The sequence below is a fragment of the Danio rerio genome, chromosome 8 (assembly GCF_052040795.2).
Source record: "Danio rerio strain M-AB ecotype USA chromosome 8, GRCz13ab, whole genome shotgun sequence".
Taxonomy (NCBI): Eukaryota; Metazoa; Chordata; class Actinopteri; order Cypriniformes; family Danionidae; genus Danio; species Danio rerio.
In genome coordinates this window covers 56,334,468-56,357,500 of record NC_141028.1, presented here as the reverse complement: position 1 = coordinate 56,357,500, position 23,033 = coordinate 56,334,468, and the positions used below count along the sequence as shown (strand labels likewise).

Below are 23,033 nucleotides of genomic sequence, written 5' to 3'. Positions count from 1 at the left end.
AAATAATGGTACTTAAATATTTTACAACATAAAAAATATTAATTTAAACTTTTAAAATGATTTTAAAAAGTATATTATAAATAAATAAATACATACATTATATGTATATATATATATATATATATATATATATATATATATATATATATATATATATATATATATATAACTACCTATATATAAGATATAATATATATATAAGAAATCCTTTGATTTTTAAATGAAAATATATCCCAACTTTAATATTAATTTTATGATTTTATTATTTTATTGAGAATGTAAAATTAATTACATCAATATAAAACATTGCAAATATATATTATTAAAATCTTAAGAAACTAAAATGAAAATAGTCCAACAAAAACATGGCAGCAATCTATTGATCTAAACGGTAAATTAAAAATAATTAAGTTTATGTTTATATATATATATATATATATATATATATATATATATATATATATATATATATATATATATATATATATAGCTTAAAATTTCACAAGTAAAACTTAAAAAAAACAGATAAAATTAATAAACGACATATAAATAATAGAGAAAATACAACGGGAATATTAATACTTGATATATTAATAATTAATTCTTGAAAATCTCATTAATATCAAAGTAAATGCTAAACTTTAATACATTTTATCACATTTATGATATAAACACAAGGCACGAATGCAAAAGCATTTTGCCTGCGTCACTGATGCCCCCTACAGGAAAATATAAACAACACCGCAAAACTAATGGTTCAAAAACCAAATGAAAAGGCGAAAAATGTGATTAAGTGTTTGACTCAATTAATTGTTACGCTTAAAAAAAACTCCTTCGATGTCAAAATTACATATATAAGTTTGACTAGCACCTTTTTAAAAGAATTCCAGGGCCCTTTCTGAAATAATGCTAAACAAACACCTCATCCCACTCCCCCTTACTGTTCAAAAACGATAAAGCTAGTTCTGAGAAAAGCTAGCATCACATGTTCGCAGATGCAGCTAGCTTGAAGTTTTGTTATCTAAATACAAAGACATTGACGCCCTTTTAAGAGAATTAGGCAGTGTAATTTGAGAGTGCTAAATTAGTTGTAGCTAGTTTATATCAGTGCAACACATTTTCAGACTCCTGTGTTTAATATGTGTATATTATTATGTTAGTTTTAGACACTACTGTAAACTTTAACATTTGTTAAATCATAACGCGTTCAAAACCTGTCTGATTAGCAACGTTTTACAATCGTTTACAATGTTATATTTTTAGTATGTTATTAAAAAAACAGGAATTGGGCTCCATGACACATGGACCACACATAAAACCATAACCTGAGAATGAGCAGTAGGACTATTAGCCCAAATATTCCTTTGAATTTACAGTACAAGTTTATGAAAACAACATGTGTTTTGAACAAAAACACTGAAATGACATAAATATTACTCGGAAAAGCTAATTGTACTTTTCAGATTAAAAAGTGATATTTGCAATGGTTCATCAAGTATCACTGGTTAGCACTGTCACCTCACAGCAAGAAGGTCACTGGTTCGAGTCATGGCTCGGTCAGTTGGCATGTATGTCTGGAGTTTGCATATTCTCCCCATGTTGGCATAGGTTTCGTCCAGTTTCCTCCACAGTCCAAAGACATGTGGTAGCCTATAAGAATAAACTAAGTTGACTATAGTGTATTTAGAGTGTATGGGTGTTTCCCAGTACTGGTTTGTGGCTGGAAGGGCATCCGCTGTATATGCTAGCTAAGTTGGCGGTTCATTCTGCTGTGGTGACCCCTAATAAATAATAGGAATAAGCCGAAGGAAAATGAATGAATGGTTTTAATCCTTGGTTCATGAACAGCAGCTACACCAATAATTTTCTTTAGTCTCTATTTCCACCTGGTGATAGTCATCCTGAGGCCTCTAGAGATTATGCAGTGCCATTGACATGTGAAGAAATGATGCCAAGGTATCCATAATCCTGGACCAGGCCGTATCCTGAGCAGATGCTGTGGTGGCGAGCATGAGACTGATTCCTGAAAGACCCCAGTGACAGACGAGTCTTCGCATTGATCCAGTGGGCTTGCCTGAACACCCGCCGGTGACCTACTCACACCTGCAGCTTCTCTCAGATGGACGTCCAGCGTTCCCCAGCCTCCATCGCCACTGCAACTCTGCACAAAACGTTTGGCCAGAAGAGAAATGGTCGTGCCCAACTGAGCCTGGTTTTCTCTCAAGGTTTTTGTCCTTCACTTTCGTCAATTGCTGAAGTTTGTTCCTTGCCACTGGCCTGCTCGGTTCGGGACTTGCAGAGCTGCACATCGATGGATTTGCCCTGCAGTGTTTGGACTTTCAGCAGTGAAAATTACACCACACTGAACTGATCTAAACTTCGACTCTGAAAACTGGACTGACACAGTTTCAGTCTACTAGAACTTCACTGTTAAGCGGCTTTGTCACAATTTCCATTGTAAAAGCGCTATAGAAATAAACATGAATTAAATTAATATTCTAGTATACATACCTGATCATCAACAGAATTCAGGGGATGAAGAATAAAAATGGGTAAATGATGTAATTTTGTATTTTGAGGATATTAATAGAAAGTTGTTGTTCTCTTACTGGAATTTGGGCTATATGTTGTTAAAATCTATATTTTAATGGATCTCCTACTCTTTTTTTGAAGGACATTCTGGAATTTTTAATAACCACAGAGAGTCGGGACCTCGGTTTAACATCTCACTGGGCAGTATAGAGTTTGCCTCACTGTGCTGGAGTTGTTGTTGAATTGGATACGGATGTGGCTGAAAGTTAACGAGAATTATTTCTATTATTTATTAAATTTCATATTTATCGTATTTTATTAACGTCTAAAGCAACCCTAAACCTAACAGTCACAGTGACGTAAAAACAGTAGTTGTACCGAATATTATTTATGTTGTCTATATTAAATTACCCAATAAATTGTAATTTTTAAACACCTATTCTACCCTAAAGCCAATCGTCACAGTACTGTTAAAATACAATTATTATACAGTGTCATTAAAAAATGCTGCTATATTAATGTGGATGTCACACTTCCAGCCAGCCGTGTATCCAATTTAGACTTTACCCTATACTGGGGCATTAGTGCACACACAGACCACAAGTTGAGCGCCCCCTGCTGGTGTCAGCAACACCCCTTTCCGGCCAATAGAGTCTGGCTGCAGATTTGCACTTGCACCTTCAGGCTTGCACGCTCAGGCAATCGCGCTTCCTTTGCAAGTGACGTCATTTACAATCGCCACCTGTGGCCGCTTGCATGAAAGTCTTTCGGTATTTTAACTTAACCCTGCTGAAAAATCCAGCTTAAACCAACCTAGGCTGGTTCGCTGGTTTTAGCTGGTTGACCAGCCAGGTTTTAGAGGGGTTTTGGCCATTTCCAGACTGGTTTCCAGCTATTTCCAGCCTGGTCTTAGCTGGTTAGGCTGGAAAATGACCAGCTAAATACAGCTTGACCAGCCTGGTTTAAGCTGGTCAAACAGGTTTTAGCTGGTCAGCTCCCAGCCTGACCAGCTAAGACCAGCCTGAAAGTGGCCAAAACCCCTCTAAAATCAGCCTAGTCGACCAGCTAAAATCAGCCAACCTGCCTAGGCTGGTTTTAAGCAGTTTTTTTTCAGTAGGGAAGGGTGTCCCTAAGGCGGAAAATCTGAGGTAACAGATTTCATTAAGATCGTTGCAATAAACTTCTTATACGTCACCCTTACTCAAGTGTCTTTTTTCCAAGCATTTCACTGTAGTTTCTGGCCAAACTACCCCATACGCCACCATAATTACATTCGCGTTAACACTGAAGAACGATAACAATCGGTTTAGTTTTAGATTAGGCTTTTCAATTGGCATTACAAACGATTAGGACAACTGGCCAGTGAATCCAGCTCGTGTAATTGCTCTTTCATATCGTTTAAATCACCTATTTTGCTTCCAAAAGCATGTAAACTAATCGTTAAACTAACCCATATGCTGCCCGTGGGTTAACGCAAGTCTTATGAATCAGATAAATGTGTTTTTGTAACAAAAACAATATTCTTAATAAATTCTAAACTCAAAGCAAATACTTTAGGCGTCTGCCGAATGTACGTTCTCGACAACTTATTGCCTAAGCTTTGACTCAACTGATGACGCATGACTTAAAGGTCCATTAACACCAAGCAAGACAACTATAAATTTAAATAAAATCATAAATATATTTGCGTCTACACTAAAGAATGATAACGATCCGTTTATTTTAATAAAAGGCTTTTCATTTGGCATTCCAACCGATTAGCACGTCTGACCAGTGAATCCAGCTTGTGTAATCAATATAATGGTTCTTCCATATTGTATAAAGGACCTTTTTTAGCTTCCAAAAGCATGTAAATCCATCGCCAAACTAACTCATATGTTGCTCGTGGTTTATGAAGTGGATTTATGTGTTTTTGTAACAGAAATATTTCTTATTATTAATTTCTTTTTTTCTTTCATTTTTCCCCCCAAGCATTTCACTGTAGTTTCTGGCAACACACAGCGACATAACTGTGGAAGAGTACCTTGTGTGTATATTTAGCCCTAATAGTTCATGTAAAGAAGTAATAAGCTTTGCTGGTATAAATGGTAATCGTAGCCTGCTTGGTTAAATTTACATTAAAGCATTATAATCATATGATGAATATACAAACCGCTTTTTGGGGTAGGTGTCTGTCATGGTGTACAACTTGAGTCCTTAAAATTATTTGACAACGTCGTCACTGTCAATGCAAACGAACTGGAAACTTATTTGTGTGGATTTCAAGTGACGTGCCAGGTGAAGGTGTTGATTGTTAAAGACGTCACTTGCATAGGAAGCGTGGGTACCTGAGCGTGCAAGCCCGAGAGTGCAAGCCTGAAGGTGCAAGTGCAACTCTGCAGCCAGACCCTTCTCCTTCCGGCAGTAACCTAGCTTTCCCATGTGGTCTCTCATCCAGGTACCAACCGGGCGCAGCTCTGCTTATAGCGACCATGTGAGAGTCGCAGAGAGCTAGCTGCCGGCTGTATGTAATGCATGGGTAACACTTTACAATACACTAACATGAACTAATCATGAACAACACATGTACAGCACTTATTAATCACAATTGAACATTTACTAATGCATAATTAACATCCAAGTCCATGCTTGTTAACATTAGTTAATGCACCATGAGTTTACATGAACAAACAATGAACTACTGTATTTTCATTAACTAACGTTAACTAACATGAACAAATACTGTAGTAAATGTACTGTTCATTGTTTGTTCATGTTAGTAAATGCATTAATTAACATTAACTCATGAACCTTATTGTAAAGTGTGACCAATGCATGTCAAAAACCACAAAAGTCAATTCAACTGATCTCTTAAATCTAAAAACGAAACAGATGAGCAGTGAAGGAACACAGCTTTTTAATAGCATTTGGAGTGAAAAAAAAAATGTACACTTAGTTATTAAAATCATCTCGTTTTCTCTTGAACCAGCAGCACAAGAAAAGCTAAAACATGCAATGTCTTTAATCAGGAATGAACAAACCTATTTTCGTTTGGATGACTGAATTTAATACAGTAAAAATGGCATTATCAGAAAAAGAAAGAACTCAAACATGCTAACCATTTAAAAAAAATTAAACATTATACATTTTATATATATATTTATATCTCCCCTCCCCCAAAAAACTGCACTTTGACAGGAAAAAGTCCTCCTGAATGCTTAAGTTACTGAAGTTCTCTGCATTTGCCCTTAAGAAAAACTCTAATAGTTGTTATGGCCCAGCACAAAATGGAGGAAAACAAAAACAAAACAAAAAAGAACAACAACCTTCAACCCTCTCCATCCATTTGTAATAGTTAAAGCACTCAACTTTATGTTTCCTCTGTAAAAGAAAAAGAGAAAGAAAGTGTTTTTACTGGGAATGTTCAAACGATAAAAACATAACAGCCAATATTTGTGTGTGTCATATTCATTTTAATGGAATGCACGCTTGCTTTAAAAAAAAAAGAGAAGACCTGACGTACAAGGCGCGGGGGTTTGAAAGGTTTAGCTACTGAAGAATAACTTACAAACAGCACAAATGGATTATTTTTGATTAGTGGACATGTATGTACAGAAATTAAATACAATGCTACAGCACATTAAGAGAATCACAAATGTTCATAAAAGGCAAATATTAACATGTGGCAAGATATAATCATCATCATCGATAATTTCTCCTCTCTCATGGAAGCTTCTTATGTTAGTCTGAATACTGAATCTAATGTTATAATAATCGACACTGAAAGTACCACGGTATTAATATTAAACTGTTTCACAATGCTGGGGGTCAAATAATGAGCAGTTTGCCTTTATAAACAACATATTTAAAGTGATTCGTAAATAACGAAGTAATAGACAAGCAAAAACCTACTGCTAATATTCATTTAGTTCCAAATCAGTATGACTTTTAGCATTAGCAGAACACATCAGGCTATTTTTTAGGAAAAAGATATGGAAAAAGAGCAGCATGAACATTCTGTTAAATATCTCTTTTTGTCTCTTATGGTTTTTAAAAGACACGAGAGTGAGACGATGAGCATAAAACATGTAATTCCTTTTAAAATCCATTCTGAAGAAGAAATTTATTAAAGTTTGAAAAATCTTTCGAGTGGAATTTCACACATCCTACTATAATAAAAATCGCCAGTGTTGAAGCTCTCTACAGCATTTCTCAAAGACCCCAAAACACTTAAAGGCAGCATTACAGTTTCAAACGATCAAACAGGCTTGGCTTTTTCTTACTCAGAAAAAAAGATAAAAAAAAAAAAATAGAGAGAGAAAAAAAAAAAAAAGAAAAAACCTCAACCCCCTTTACGCACCATTCTTCATCAATAACTTTAATTTCAGGAAGGGGAATTTTAACTAGCAAAGGTTTTCCCTGTGTCGTCCTTGCCTCTGTAAGTCCTCTTCCCGTGTGTGAAGGGCAGGTATCTATACTTGATCATGTGCTGTGGAGAGAGGGAAAAATGTCAAACTCTATATTTAGTCAACACGGCTAAGCTAATGAACTAGAAACATCATCTATTGACGAACCTTGATCTGCCGTTTCATGGTGATGCAGAACAGCATGATGAAATACATTACGAGGATGGGCCAAAACACTGGCACGTTAAAGGCGTCGAAGAATGTGCAAATCATAGCGATGACGATGCCTTTCGTCGCTGAATGCCTGTAACATCAAACCAAAACAGGCATAATAATACATTAAATCTATACTTGTATGCAAGAACTGCCACATATTAAAGAAATAGTTCACCCCAAAATGAAGATTCCCTTATTTAATTTACTTGCAAACAATAGTCAGAGTAGTTTCAATTTCCATACTGTAACACAGCCTTTTTTTGCTTCCAAAAGTGTGTAAATCTATTGCCAAACTACCCCATACGCCACCATAATTACATTCGCGTTAACACTGAAGAACGATAACAATCGGTTTAGTTTTAGATTAGGCTTTTCAATTGGCATTACAAACGATTAGGACAACTGGCCAGTGAATCAAGCTCGTGTAATTGCTCTTTCATATCGTTTAAATCACCTATTTTGCTTCCAAAAGCATGTAAACAAGTCGTTAAACTAACCCATATGCTGCCCGTGGGTTAACGCAAGTCTTATGAATCAGATAAATGTGTTTTTGTAACAAAAACAATATTCTTAATAAATTCTAAACTCAAAGCAAATACTTTAGGCGTCTGCGAATGTGCGTTCTCGACAACTTATTGCCTAAGCTTTGACTCAACTGATGACGCATGACTTAAAGGTCCGTTTACACCAAGCAAGACAACTATGAATTTAAATAAAATCATAAATATATTTGCGTCTACACTAAAGAATGATAACGATCCATTTATTTTAATAAAAGACTTTTTATTTGGCATTCCAACCGATTAGCACGTCTGACCAGTGAATCCAGCTTGTGTAATCAATATAATGGTTCTTCCATATTGTATAAAGGACCTTTTTTAGCTTCCAAAAGCATGTAAATCCATCATCAAACTAACTCATACGCTGCCCGTGGTTTATGAAGTGGAATAATGTGTTTTTTTTTAACAGAAATATTTCTTATTATTAATTTCTTTTTTTCCTTCATTTTTCCCCCCAAGCATTTCACTGTAGTATCTGGCAACACACAGCGACATAACTGTGGAAGAGTACCTTGTGTGTATATTTAGCCCTAATAGTTCATGTAAAGAAGTAATAAGCTTTGCTGGTATAAATGGTAATCGTAGCCTGCTTGGTTAAATTTACATTAAAGCATTATAATCATATGATGAATATACAAACCGCTTTTTGGTTTGTATTTTTTAGCTTCCAAAAGCATGTAAATCTATCGTCAAACTAACTCATACGCTGCCCGTGGTTTATGAAGTGGATTAATGTGTTTTTGTAAAAGAAATATTTCTTATTATTAATTTCTAAACTAAAAGTAAATACTTTAGGTGGCTGCCGAATGTGCGCTCGACAACTTGTTCGAGTTTGACTTGACTGATGAAACATGACAAAGACCCATTCACACAAAGCTTGATAACTATAAATTTAACTAAAATCATAACTATATTTGTCTTCACACTGAAAAACGATAAATGATCTGTTTATTTTTAGATCACACTTTTCATATGTCATTACTAGCGATTAGCGTGTCTGACCAGTGAATCCACCTTTTGTAATCAATCTAATCAAAGAACGAATCTTACGATCGCTAACAAAAACACAATTTTTCCCCCCTGTAGCAACAGAACTGAAACTAGCACAGGTCACCTGAGGTACTTTTATTTTTATACATCAATTTGCCAGCCTTCTTGCACAACTTTCATGTATTTTTATCATTTTACCAATAGTATAAATAAAGGTTTCAGAAATAGTCATTATTATTAAAACAAACTTTGAAAAGAGAACTTAAGATCAAGCACAGCTTCTCCACAATGTTGTTTCTAGCTTCTTTCACGAGCCTTTCTATTACCGGTGTATTTAAACTGATTCTGACCGTCAGCGTTTTGTTGTTAAAAACAATAGTACTGAAGTGATCAAAACAGTATCATGTTTCTACATCTTTATCGTCATATTTGTGATTTAAAACGATGTCTTCTTTATTGTTATCGTACTTCTTGTGAACAGGCCTTGAGACACATTTATATTCGAAGAGTAATGACGCGGAAGAAGTGGTAACCGCAAGTGATTAAAATGTTCTATCAATATAAAGAGATGATGAACATCCTGCAGAGTGAATCACGCGGTTTGAGCAAATGATGGGTGTTTGATTTGCGTGAATTGCTTGCGTTAAAAAAAATCGTAACTTTCGCAAAAACTTGCGACAGGGTAATCAATCAGGAGCTTGTTCCGAACAGGTCCACGTCATTTTTCCAGCCTTTCTATAAATCCCATAAATCACAGCAACCCTTTTAACAAAATCCAGCGTCTGTTGTGAACTGAATTTCACACGTGAATGAAGAGACTCAAAATATTCTAACTACACACGAATAGCATGACTTACAGTGTGAACACCCCATAAGAGTAATGTAATGTTGCGCAGTAATGTTAAGTCAATGAGTTCTTGTTTGGCGTCGTTTTATTGTGGTGAAAAAAACTGTGTGGCAAAACTGAAGGCGTCTTGTGTGTCATTTATTACAAAACATTTAGAGGTCAGTTGTTGATAAAACGCATTCTGCACCGCTGTTAGTCAGTGATTTGAGTTTATAATTAAAAGCTGTACAAATATTTGTGTTACAAAAACACATTGATCTGCTGGATAAGACATGTGTTAACCCCCTGTCGGAGTATGGGTTAGTTTTACAATTGATTTAGGTTCTTTTTGGAAGCAAAAATAAATACATTAAAATAAAAGAAGATCGCCACTTCCTAACACCATTAAACAGGAAAGGGAAAAGCCAGGACAAAACAGACCTGTGTTTGTCTGAAAGAAGAAAGTCATATACACTGAGGATGGCTTAAATTATGAGCTAGTTTTAATGCTAATGTCTGAACAGCGTGCAATAAAAACTTCTTATCAAGGAATGTGAACGAAAATTAATTTAGCTCGAGTATATTGAGCCACTGAATCGTTATTATTTGAAGATTTGCTCTGAAATTTGTTCTGCTTAGCTCTGATTGGTGGTCAGATAGCCCTGTCCATTGTGATTGGTCGACCACTTTTTTTGAAAACTAAACATGATATTGAAGTATTCCTTCTCTTATTGTTTATAAACGCTAGGGCTGTGCAATTAATCAAAAATCCGATTTCGGCTTCTAACGATTATGAAAAACCATTAATCGAGATAAACGATTATTCCATTATTTACCACCCCTTTCCAGTTGTAAACATTTGTTGCTCTTAAAAGCGCGAACTAAACCGCATGCTCCTGTGTTTGTGTTTGTGTGTGTGTGTGTGTGTGGGGCACGCACCCAGTCCAGCTAAAGGCTAACGCTATTAATTTTAGGTCTAACTTACTAGAAAGCCAGGCCTTGTGTTGCTAAAGATTGCAAAGCATCTCAAATGAAAGCAAGATCACCCCCAGTTGAAGTTGTAATAATGGGACAAAGGCCAAAAAGCTCTGGCAAATGCTCCAGTGTGTATTCGTGTTAAAGGTTTCTATTTGCAATGCACTTTTGGAAGCATTAAGCAATGTAGATAGTCACAGAAATAAGTGGTGCTATCTCACACCCGATGACCAATGAGAGGTGTTTGTTTTAGTGAGAATCCACTCAAGAAATTGAATCACTAAAATGCGCAGGCTTTTTTTTTTTTTTGGTCAGTGCAGTTATTCAAAATCCTCTCATGATAATAAACATGTAAGGCCACCATGTATGAGGTGTCGTCACTACTATGGCATACATTTTCTGCCAAAAGTATTGACGACGAATCTAAAAAAAAAAAAAAAGATAAAAACACTTGTAAAACTGTAAAAAATAAACAACTATTAAGAATTAAAAGTAAAAAAAACAACACAGTCACTAACTGAACAAATAATATGCATTAATTGTAAATGTTTTAGAAATTATTTATATATATTATTATAAAAAAAATACTTATTATACATTTATATTGCACAAAACTAAAAGTTTTCCAAATTGCTTATTTTCCTTTTCCTTCAGAATTTGTTGCCAAATTCTGCTTTCCACATTGCAAAAAGCTCCACTTATTTCTTTGCACTCATAAAATATTTAATTCATTCATTTTCTTGTTGGCTTAGTCCCTTTAATAATCCGGGGTCGCCACAGCAGAATGAACCGCCAACGTATCCAGCAAGTTTTTACGCAGCGGATGCCCTTCCAGCCGCAACCCATCTCTGGGACACACACACACACACACACACACACACACACACACACACACACACACACACACACACACACACACACACACACACACACACACACACACACACACACACACACACACACACACACACACACACACACACACACACACACACACAAGCACCAAGGCAAGCACACACACAGGCAAAGCTCTCTCTCTCTCTCTCATTCGCGTGCGCGCACTAAAACACACACACACACACACACACACACACACACACACACACACACTAAGCACGCACGCACACACCAAGCACACACGCACGCATGCACGCACGCACGCACACACACAACGGACAATTTAGCCTACCCAATTCACCTGTACCGCATGTCTGTGGACTGTGGGGGAAAACGGAGCAACCTTGAGGAAACCCACGCGAAGGCAGGGAGAACATGCAAACTCCACACAGAAACGCCAACTGAGCTGAGGTTCAAACCAGCGACCTTCTTGCTGTGGGGCGACAGCACTACCTACTGCGCCACTGCCTCGCCCTAAAACTATTTCAATATTTCAAAACTCACCAGAACTTGAACTCTGGCAACCTCCTGATGAACGGCCGGAACTCTTCGTTCTGTTTTGTGGGTAGTGCCGGACCCTCATCTGACCAAGAGAAACACTGATTAAGAATAAATCCCCTCAACGATGCAGATCGGTTTTGATCTCAGCCCTACCTGGATCATCGAGCAATGAGGGATCCACTTTTGGTGAGAGGAAAGCAATGAAGAGGTTAAGGTGGTAGATCCCAAGAGCATATGTGACTATGTACCACCCCTAAAACAAACAAACAAACAACCAAACATGTAATTACGTTTGAGTAATGCTTTGTGATTATAACTGTATCAGTTACTCTAATAGGATATGCTAAATCTGCACAAACAAATCCAAAACAGATGCTAAAATGCTGTGCTTAAAGCATAACAATACATTTGTATCATTTACACTCTCCGGCCACTTTATTAGGTACACCTGTTCAACTGCTCGTTAATTTTAAATTTCTAATCAGCCAATCTCATGGCAGCAAAAAACAATGTAAGAATTGTTTCGTTTCTCCTCATTTTAAATAAGTAGTTTAAACAAGCAGGGTGAGTGTAGTTTTACACGTTTTTGCTTTGTTTTACCTGTAGTATATATACTCTGATCATATATATGGCCGTTAGAATAAGCGTGGATGCCCATCGGACTGCTGAGAACGGCGTTGACTTATCCAACCATGACTGATAAATCTGCAATATAAAAACAAGAATGTAATTAGTGAATCTGATTATTCAGCAACATTCAACTAAAAGCTTACACACACACACACCACGATTATCGCTGATGTTTAATGCCTTGTGACAAAACAAAGGGTGCTAATGCGAATATGCAACACACCAAACATCATTTAAATAAATAAATAAACACCTCTGGCTCTTTTTTTGCAATCGGGTGAAATCCCATTATTTTTCTCTGACTAATGAGATTGGTACTTTTGCTCACATGCCTTGAGCTGCTGACAACTTCAGTGCAACAAAGTCATGTACAATTTCAATTTACAATATTCTTCCAATAAAGAAACACTGCATTTTGCACTTTTTGGGACTCAAATTAGTACGGCCGGTGTTTCTAAAGCTAATAAATTGTGCGGAATTCAACTTTTGCTTTCTTAAGCTTGTATGCGTTTATGCATTACCTTTTTACTTAAAGGTGCAGTAGGTGATTGTCTTCAGAAACATGTTTTGTTGTGCTGGTTGAAAGTCTCTTCACATTCCAATAGTACTGATTAAAGTAAATGATCTAAATGTGTTTATATTTATTTTTATATTCTGGAAAAGGCATAAAATGTTCATCCAATTAATTATTGTCGGGCCGACATCTCCCATAATTCCGATAAGTAGCTCATACTGTCTGTCACCAAATGTAGATTCGGACTTCTGCGCATCTGCATACGAGACAATCAGACACGGTGAAATCAAATGCTGAATTGAAACTTTGGAAACTCCTGAATCAATATTGGAATTAGTTTAGCACGCTGGAGGAAGGACGACACCATGGCTGAAGTATTACTGTTAGACAGGTAATGTTCTGTTTTAAAACTGTTTTAGTCAGGCTAAGCTTATGTTAGATTGTTGAGTTATGAATGGGTTATATGCACAGACGTGTTGTTCAGCTCCCGGCGAAAGATTGATGCGAGTATTTTCAGTTTTTTTACATCATCGATAATGTAGATTTTTATTTAGTTTAACAACAAAACATCAGTAAATAGCGCTATTCCGCCTAGCATGCTTTTTTGAGCTGAAGTTGCTTTAATATTCACATTGGGTCATTTTTGAACAATGACAGCCTCCCTATACTGTTTACCATGCTACTCTGAATATTCGCTCTGAAATAGCATGCAAGTATGGCTTAGTAATACATGTAATTTCTGCACGCCACCGGCCAAACACTAACTAACTGTTACCTTTCTAACTGGCGAATGACATGAACTAGTGGGTTGTCTGCTGTCGTGTTGCGGTGCGCGCGTTCGCGATTTCAGGAGGCGTGGCTTTGAATCACAGTCCCTCCCCGCTGTTCAAAGATAACATGCTAAGCGGTTAGCATTTAGGCAGATCACCTACTGCACCTTTAAGCCTACTTTCGCTTGGCTTCGCAAACTGAGCATGCACGAAAGCGAGAGAAACATTAAATAACAAATTGTTAAAATCTAAACGACTCAGAAACACTTTAATACAGTGGTTCTTAAACTTTTTTCATCAAGTACCACCTCAGAAAAAAATTGTCTCTCCAAGTACCACCAAAATGAGCAGTATTGAAATACAGTAGCGTAGTAGGCCCAGTAAAGCAGCTACAAATCTGCACAGTTAAAAAAACGTGGCAGATTACCTCAGAAATATAGGCTTTATGTCAAATATGGCTTATTATTTACATCATTTTTGATACATTTTTAAATGTGTGTAGCATGTACATGACATACATCATTCCTTCGCCTACCACTAGAAGGAAGCCTGCGTACCACTAGTGGTAAACGTACCACAGTTTGAGAACCACTGTTTTAATATATACTCGGAGAGGACGAAATGACTCGTCAAAAATGGCTGCAAAATATATGTACGCCATTAGTAATAGTTAATTAACGCATTTGCCTTATTTAAATAATCTAGTTTTAATCTGTTAATTATGATAATTTTTAAAGATTTTTAATCCTTTTTCTGTCATTTGTTTCTCATTTGCTACATATTTTCCTAATTTGATGATGTTAATTTATTACATAGGCTATTTCATATAAAGTTTAAGTCATAATTATTAGCCCACCTTTGAATTTCTTTTTTAAATATTTCCCAAATTATGTTTAACAAAGCAAGGAAATTTTCACAGTATGTCTGATAATATTTATTCTTCTAGGGAAAGTCTTATTTGTTTTATTTCGGCTAGAATAAAAGCAGCTTTTAATTTTTTAAACACCATTTTAAGGTCAATATTATTAGCCCATTTAAGATATTTTTTTTCTACAGCCTACAGAACAAACCATTGTAATACAATAACTTGCCTAATTACCCTAACCTGCCTAGTTAACCTAAGTAACCTAGTTAAGCCTTTAAATGTCACCTTAAGCTGTATAGAAGTGTCTTGAAAAATATCTAGTCAAATATTATTTACTGTCATCATGGCAAAGATAAAATAAATCAGTTATAAGAGATGAGTTATTAAAACTATTATGATTAGAAATGTGTTGAAAAAAATCTGCTCTCCGTTAAACAGAAATTGGGGGAAAAATTAACAGGGGGGCTAATAATTCAGGGGTCTAATAATTCTGACTTCAACTGTACATATCTAAAATGCTTTGGCATTTAAGTTTGCTTTGAACTTGAAAGAGAGCGAGAAGCAGATTTGATCTGTTACTGTGTGCACATGGCACCTGAATAGCAAAAAAAAACTAAAAACTTTTCAAAATAAAGTGTATAACAGTGTCATAATAAATTAAATTATTGTTAAATGTTAAATTATGTTTTGTTTGTCGCATATATTTAACTATTTATTTGATGTGGGTAAATAGTGAGTTTCAATCCGTCTACCACAACAAGTATTTCAAACCTGAAGCACGTGGTAAAATCATCATTTCAGTTTCTTTCTTTCTTTCTTTCTTTACCCCACCCCATGTCTGGTGCCACAAAGTTGTACAGCTGGAGCCCTGTCATGTGACTAGTCCAAGCCTCACCTGTCCGAGCCGCTTAAAGAAGTTCCCGATCGCTGATGGTTTCCCATGGATGGATTCACCGGCACTGTCTCCTTCTGGCATTCTGTCTGTGAATTCAGGGAGGACACCATATATGAAAAATTCACATTTGTACTTCTTTTATATTTACACTTCAATCCAATCTGTTCATTGCACTCAATGTCCACTCAGGTTTCTATTCAAACCTCATGCAAATCATTCTACTACTCAGTACTAGTGTAGTTATACATTATAAACCACACAATCTTCTAAATAGAGCAAACTTTTGTGTACTTCTGTGTACTGTTAAACCATCCATTTATCCTCCCATCACAGAAAACTACAACCTCATGTATATATTTCAATTGTACCATAGGGTTGTCACGATACCATTAATTCATGTTACGATACTACACCAGCTGAAGTATCATGATAGCGAGTAATATTGCAATACTGGGATTCATATCTCAAATCTATGAAATAAAGAAACTTGTCAGAAACTTTTATTTCATAGGTTAAAATTGGCTTCCTTGAATTAAATTAATAATTCCCTTATTATTAAAAAAAGTATTTGCACATCAAATCACCTAAAGTATTTTGTAGCTAACTGACCAACTACGAATACATTAAAATAAAGATATAGAATAGGTCGAAAAAAATTCTCTACCAAAAAAAATAAATAAAAATAAAATAAAAAAAATATTTTTCCCCAAAAATTTGGCTATTTAAAGTATTCAAAAATAGTTTCAATGTTTCCTGTTGCTCTTTTGGGTTTTTTTTCTATTGTTTTTTTTGTTTGTTTTGTTATATCATATATCATTTAAATTTTCACTTTGTGAGTCGTTCTTTTTAAAGGGTCACGAAACACCAAGATACAATTGAGCTGTTGACAGTCATATGTGTCCCACGCTCCTAAAAACACGATTAGGACTGATATATTTCACAAAAAAAGTGAAAATTGGTTGTTTTTGCGTTATTTCGAGCAAATTCGTACTTCCGGTTAGAAACAAATTTTTTAAGCTGCGTCACGACTATAAGATCCTAGCGTGTATTCCAGCATGGAGACTGGATGTCCGTACCTGGGAGTACTTTGTGACGTCTCTGAGTGTGCAGCATTAATTCATGAGGACGGCGTGGTTCTAACCAATCAGCACACTATTGTGAATGAGGTGCAACTTCATTAATATGCATGATAGCTTCCAACTGTTTGTACCTGTACAGTGTTCAGACGGCAGAGAGACGCCACGTTGTGTTGCCAAAACAAGGGGGAAAAGAAGAATTGTTTGAAGATACGGTTTGTCAGTGTTTTTTTTTTATAATTTACTGCAAGGAAGGTTTTGTTTTCATTTTCCCGCTATGAGAGCGCAGCTGGACTCACGTGTGGATTAAAGTGCATGCGACGCTCGACAAAAATACGTGTCTAAGGAAAACTTTTAACCCGAGAGCTTTTCTCATCTGGAAATGGTGAAATCCCGATTTGCCGCTCGTCTCCTTTTAAAAAAAACAGTTGGTGTTAATTGTCCTGTCTCTACAGATTTGGTAAGTGTGTGATCGGTGGTCTTTGTTTATTCAGATGGCTCACGAAAGTTAGTTTGTATCGTCAGCAGTACTCTTTCAGTGTTTAAAGACGGACCTTAGTCAAATAATTTCTAAGTTACTAAAGTTTACCGTACGTTAATATCACTATAATATTATGGACTGAACGATCTGCTGTAAATGCTGCTCTCCGAGTGTAAACATGTAAACATCGCAATCAAACTATCACCGTCGTGTAGGATTTTCGCTGCATTTTGCGACAGAAATAACACACAAAGCTTTCTTGTGCTACCTGCAGAGTGTATCCAAGTTACCGAGAAATGCTGAGGGTTTTTGTCTGTCATTCGCCTTGCGGGATCAAACATTGCATAAAAAATACATGCTTACAGCAATTCCTCGAATCAAATATCTCGTTTATCACGTGGGGCATGAATGAAATTCCTGAATGAAAGTGCCAAACTGCAGTTAAAGTCCACCATTTAATAATGTGTCAAATAATTCGATTACGGATGTCCATGTAAACGCCGTCACTGTCTTTCTGCCCTGCGTTGTGTTTGTTTCTGCTATGTGATTGACTCTTAGATCAATAGAGTAAAAAAGTCCAGTGCTTATCATTGTTATTATCATAAATTAGATAACATAAATGATATCGCGATACATCATAATATCGCTTATCGGCCCAGCCCTACGTTAAAGCCATTTTACAATGACTTTTACATTCTACCTCACCCGTGTTAGTTTATAACTGAACATTTACCTGATAGAACATTTAATAGTGTATATATAGGACATTTATCGTTTTAACAACAAATTATAGACTCTAAATAACCTTAACAATAGGTATTTTAAAGTGTTTATGTCTATTTATTTGCTATATGATTGTGCTGTTTTTTTACAAAATATATCTGAAATTTAAACATTAATATAGGCCCGATACTTTCATTTCACAAGCTTTCTATCTCAAATATAAAACAACACCAAAATGAGATGTTTCATGTCTCAGTGAGATGTCTCTCTCTTTATAAACAAAAAATAAATAAAATAAAAATGGAGAGCTATACGAAAATAAAATATTCTTCAAACGATATAAACATGCATTTACCTCATAACTTGCCTTGCTTTTCTAAATTAAAAGAAAAAAAGTTTAGTTTTTAACTGTAAAAAGAATACAAAAACTGAGAAAAGCTTCAGAAATTCTAATGTAAAACATTCCTGACGATTTTATTCTCCCTTTCGATCACCTGATTTACTCTGTAACTTACTATCAAAGTACAACATTGTTCACAGTAAATTAGATAGTGTTACTGTTGTTTACAAGTCGTACTTGCATGTTAATTCCGATCGAATATTAAAAGTACCATGGTAAACAATATAGAAACTGCTAAATGAACAAATGTGCGAATATAAAACCAACTTCGTCTCAATAAAAAGACGAAGCTCATTTTGCTCAGTTTGCTCATTTATTCCTTTTATATTTGAATAAGTACAGGCTTGAATAATTATGTGGCTTTTTTTTCACTGAATGACACCGGTAATTTGATTTACCCACATTTCAATTTATTCTTTACTTAAACATATTTAAAATTGAGACATCACTGTGAGCCCGATACTTTCAATAAACAAGCTTGTCTCGGTGAGATGTTTCTCTTTATAAACAAACAAAATGGAGACCTATATGAAACAAAACTATTCTTTAAACGACATAAATTTGCATTTACCTGAATAATAATTGCCTTGCTTTTTCATATTAAAAGAAAACGTTTAGTTTTTAATCGTAGGAGATTACAACCATTAAAAAAGGCTTCAGAAAATCTCATGTAAAACACATTCCTGAGGATTTTTTCCTCCTTTCAGATCACCTGATTTACTCTGTAACTTACCGATAGGAAATGACACTTCACAGGCGGGTTATGGGTGGAGCTGGAATTACGTTTTGGTACCAAGGTTAAAAATTAGTCTATACATTTGTTGCCAAAATATCAGGTAATTAACCTATCTGTGACGTTTTCTCTCTTTAAGTTAATAATATAATACGGTTTAGTTATAAGAAAGTCGTCTTGATTTACTGGTTGCAATTGTGGAATCCTCTATGTTAATCTAAAGGTATAATCTGAGGCAAAGTCCATAAAACTGATCACGAAACGAAACAGTGGGTGTCGAAAAAACAGTGTCAACGAAAAAGTGGGTAACCGAGTAAAACAACAAGCCTAAATAAATCAAGACGCTGCATGTACAATAGGACATTTACTGTTTTAACATCAAATTATAGAATCAAAATAAATGATAAGTATTTTAAAGTGTTTATGTCTATTTATTTGCCTTATTATGCCATAATATAATCATAATCAGTGCCACAAAATGACAATATCGCAACAATTTCTGTGACAATATATCGCCAAACTAAAATTCCTTATCATGACAGGCCTATATATGTGTTAAAATATGTGTAGTAAAGGTATAATACAGCTTTAAATTATTCTATAATATAATTCAGAATATGAATTGGTTCTCCAAAAGATGCAAGATGTTTTTTATTAAATTCAGAAAATAATATTTACTAATTTTATATGTTAATAAGAACAGGCTTGGATATGCAGCTTTATTTTTCACCGAATGACACTATTCATTTAACTTACCCACAATTCATTTTTAATTTTTACTAAACATATTTGAAATTAGAGCATTGATGTAGGTCCGATACTTTGATTTAATATGCTTTCGATGTAGAATTTAAGGCAACAACAAAGTAAGACGTTTCACTTCTCAGTGAGATGTCTCTCTCTTTATAAACAATCAAAATGGAGACCTATATGAAAAAAACTATTCTTTAAACAATATAAATATGCATTTACCTCATTAATAGTTCATAATATCCTTTCTTTTCTAAATAAAAATAAAAAAAAGTTTAGTTTTTAACTGTAGAAGAATGAAAACATTAAGAAAAGACTTCAGAAAATCTCATGCAAGTTAAAACACATTCCTGAGGATTTTTTCCTCTCTTCGGATCACCTGATTCACTCTGTAACTTACCGATAGGAAATGACACTTCACAGGCGGGGTAATGGGTGGAACTGGAATTACGTTTTGGTACCAAGGTTAAAAATTAGTCTATACATTTGTTGCCAAAAACATCAGGTAATTAACCGATCGGTGACGTTTTCACTCTTTAGGTTAATAATAATATACGGTTTAGTTATAAGAGCGTCGTCTTGATTTCCTGGTTGTAAACATGGAATCCTCTGTGTGTTAATCTAAAGGTATAATCTGAGGCAAAGTCCAAAAAAACTGATCACGTCAACAAACAAGAGGCCGATAGAGTAAAAGAGCAAGCCTAAATAACGTTAAATCAAGACGACGTCAAAAAACGGCGTATCAAATGAATGAAGGGCCGGTTTGATGATTTTGCATCAAAACATAACCCTTAAAATACCATATTTTAGTCATTGGTGAAGACGACAGCATAAACTAATGCTTCACTGAGGTGGATGCCAAATAATTTATTTAAATACCAAAATAATTTCAGTGATCCCAGTGCAGAACCTTGATCCATTTCCTGACGTCTACACCAAACAGGTCAGTGCATGCAAATGAACAGTGGCTTTAGTTCCGGTGGGTATCTATTCTCAGTCAGTCTTTATACTTACCTCTGCGTTTACTTCATGAACTCACTGATATTTTAACTAGAAGCCTAATGGGCAGAGCTTGTAAGCTAATTTGCTATTTAGCATCAGGCTTTTAGCCGTAGCTAAGTGATTCCTTTAAGGCGTAGAGCATCCTGGTTGCTGTAGTTCCTAGAAAATCATTTCTACATTGACACACGCAATACGGAAGATGCTAATAAACTACACTTCCCGGTCTCCTACGCAACGTGATTTGCCTGGGGCGGAAACATACGGGTTGTAGTTTTAAGTAGCAAATGTGCTATTTGTTGGATATGAAGAAGAAACTACAAAGACCAAAAGACACACATAAAAAGTGGACAACTCACTTCCGGGGAAATCCGAACGGGTAAACTTTGCTAGCACCATCTAATATCGCATCTTACAGAACATATACGTTAGCAGTCGTCCTGCCACCGGGCGAGGGGATTAAAATGAGGCGGACAGCTAACATACCAGAGAGACAGGAGAGCCTGCGAAAGGTTCAAAATAGGAATGAGGAGAGAGTAAATATATTTGTCTTACCCGGTTGTGCCGCTGTGTCACTTTCGGCTACCGATCCGCGCGTCGCGCTGCTGCTCTGTGAACACGTCAGTGCTTCTGTAACCGCGAGCGCGCCAGCCCAAACCAGCCGATAACAGAACACATCGCTCCAGCACTCAAACCATATGCAGGCCTTCATAGTAGCGCAGGGGTCACCACACTGTTTCGTATAAAGGGTCAAAAAAACAAATATCATCGAGAGCCGTGGGCCGAGGGTAAATATACCAAACTATTTTACATTCTGTCATGGGTAAAATCCATTTTTTTCTTAATATTACGAAATAAACAGAAAACATTAACTAAAGTCGTATCAATTAATGCTTAATTAATGCTTTAATGCACACTTATTGGAATACAAACATAAACAATCACATTTATAACAGTGCAGTTCAATGCTGAATACACGAGTCAAGCACAATCTGCCTTTCACTTGATTTGCCCACCAAAGCCTCTGCATTGTCGTGAGACAGTATGTACATTAAAATAAAATCTGATTCATTTACACCATTTAATTTCAGTGAGCCTTTATATATATATATATATATATATATATATATATATATATATATATATATATATAAATAAATAAATATGTGTATACACACACACACACACACACACACATATATATATATATATATATATATATATATATATATATATATATGTATATATATATATATATATATATATATATATGTGTGTGTGTGTGTCTATATGTAAATATGTGTATGTATCTCCAACAATTAGCTTGTGTTGCACTTACAATTTGACATCCTTTGCCAGATTTTGATTACGTCCGTGTAACCTCTGATTGGATCGGCCATCTTGAAACCTGCCAGCTAATGATAATAATATTATTATTACTACTATTATCATCATCATCAGATATAAATGCTGCCTGCATGTAAAACCACAATACATATTTAAAAAAAATAAAATAAAAAAATGATCGGCCCACATTTAAAAAGCCCTTCTAGTATTTGCCAGTGTTGCCAGATGGCCAATCCACCCCTGTTACCATGGGCCAACTTTGGCCCACAGGCCCTAGTTTGGGCATCTTGGAAGCAGTGAATTAAAGTAGATAGTTAACCCTTGTGTACTGTTCAAATGGACTACCCTTTCGTTATTTTCGTGGCTGTTTTTGCCACATATAACCACATATATGTTAATTAATAAAAAATATTCATTCATTTCTATTCGGCTTAGTCCCTTTATTAATCAGGGGTTGCCAAGGCGTAATAAACCGCCACCGTAAGTTTTACACAGCAGATGCCCTTCCAAAACGGGGAAACACCCACACCCTCTTCCATTCACATACATACACTACAGACAATTTTGTTAATTCAATTCACCTATAGCGCATGTGTTTGCACTGTGAGGGAAACCGGAGCACCCAGAGGAAACCCACGACAACACAGGGAGAACATGCAAACTCCACACAGAAATGCTAACTGACCCAGCCGGGGCTCAAACCAGCGACCTTCTCACTATGAGGCGATCGTGCTACCCACTGTGCCACCATGACGCAGTGGCGCAGTAGGTAGTGCTGTCGCCTCACAGTAAGAAGAACGCTGGTTTGAACCTCGGCTCAGTTGGCGTTTCTGTGTGGAGTTTGCATGTTCTCCCTGCGTTCGTGTGGGTTTCCTCCGGGTGTCCTCCCACAGTCCAAAGATATGCGGTATATGCGTCAGTGTGTGGATGTCAAATAGACGTCAAGGTTTTGAGATTAACTCGATTAG

The 23,033-nt window shown here is 35.8% G+C and overlaps 1 protein-coding gene and 2 long non-coding RNA genes across 11 annotated transcripts in view; 1 reads left to right on the top strand and 2 right to left on the bottom strand.

The window, feature by feature from the left end:
* Positions 1-10,384, top strand: part of LOC147842873 (uncharacterized) — a 47,689-nt gene extending 37,305 nt beyond the window's left edge. The window contains exon 2 of the long non-coding RNA XR_015498582.1: positions 9,414-10,384. This is a non-coding gene — a long non-coding RNA (uncharacterized LOC147842873). The remainder of the gene's footprint in view (positions 1-9,413) is intronic.
* The window catches only part of LOC147842870 (uncharacterized), a 469,436-nt gene that overhangs the window by 159,535 nt on the left and 286,868 nt on the right, over positions 1-23,033 (bottom strand). The window lies entirely within an intron of this gene.
* On the bottom strand, positions 5,412-21,332 carry rer1 (retention in endoplasmic reticulum sorting receptor 1). Of its 9 annotated transcripts, none has more exons than XM_087262962.1 (8): positions 21,078-21,332; positions 15,557-15,642; positions 12,483-12,587; positions 12,036-12,135; positions 11,886-11,964; positions 7,086-7,221; positions 6,872-7,000; positions 5,412-5,892 (listed from the first exon to the last, which is right to left on the bottom strand). In XM_087262962.1, exons 1-7 carry the CDS (start codon positions 21,115-21,117, stop codon positions 6,911-6,913), a joined length of 636 nt encoding a protein of 211 aa, XP_087119088.1. In that variant the 5' UTR covers positions 21,118-21,332; the 3' UTR covers positions 5,412-5,892; positions 6,872-6,910.

Excerpts from the sequence above, each read along its gene's own strand:
- rer1 (XM_087262962.1), bottom strand. The coding sequence starts at position 21,117 with ATGGTGCTAGCAAAGTTTACCCGTTCGGATTTCCCCGGAA. Across the intron at positions 12,136-12,482 it reads TCAGAGTATATATACTACAG|GGGTGGTACATAGTCACATA; the intron begins GTAAAACAAAGC and ends TGTTTGTTTTAG. Across the intron at positions 11,965-12,035 it reads CTCATTGCTCGATGATCCAG|ATGAGGGTCCGGCACTACCC; the intron begins GTAGGGCTGAGA and ends TCTCTTGGTCAG.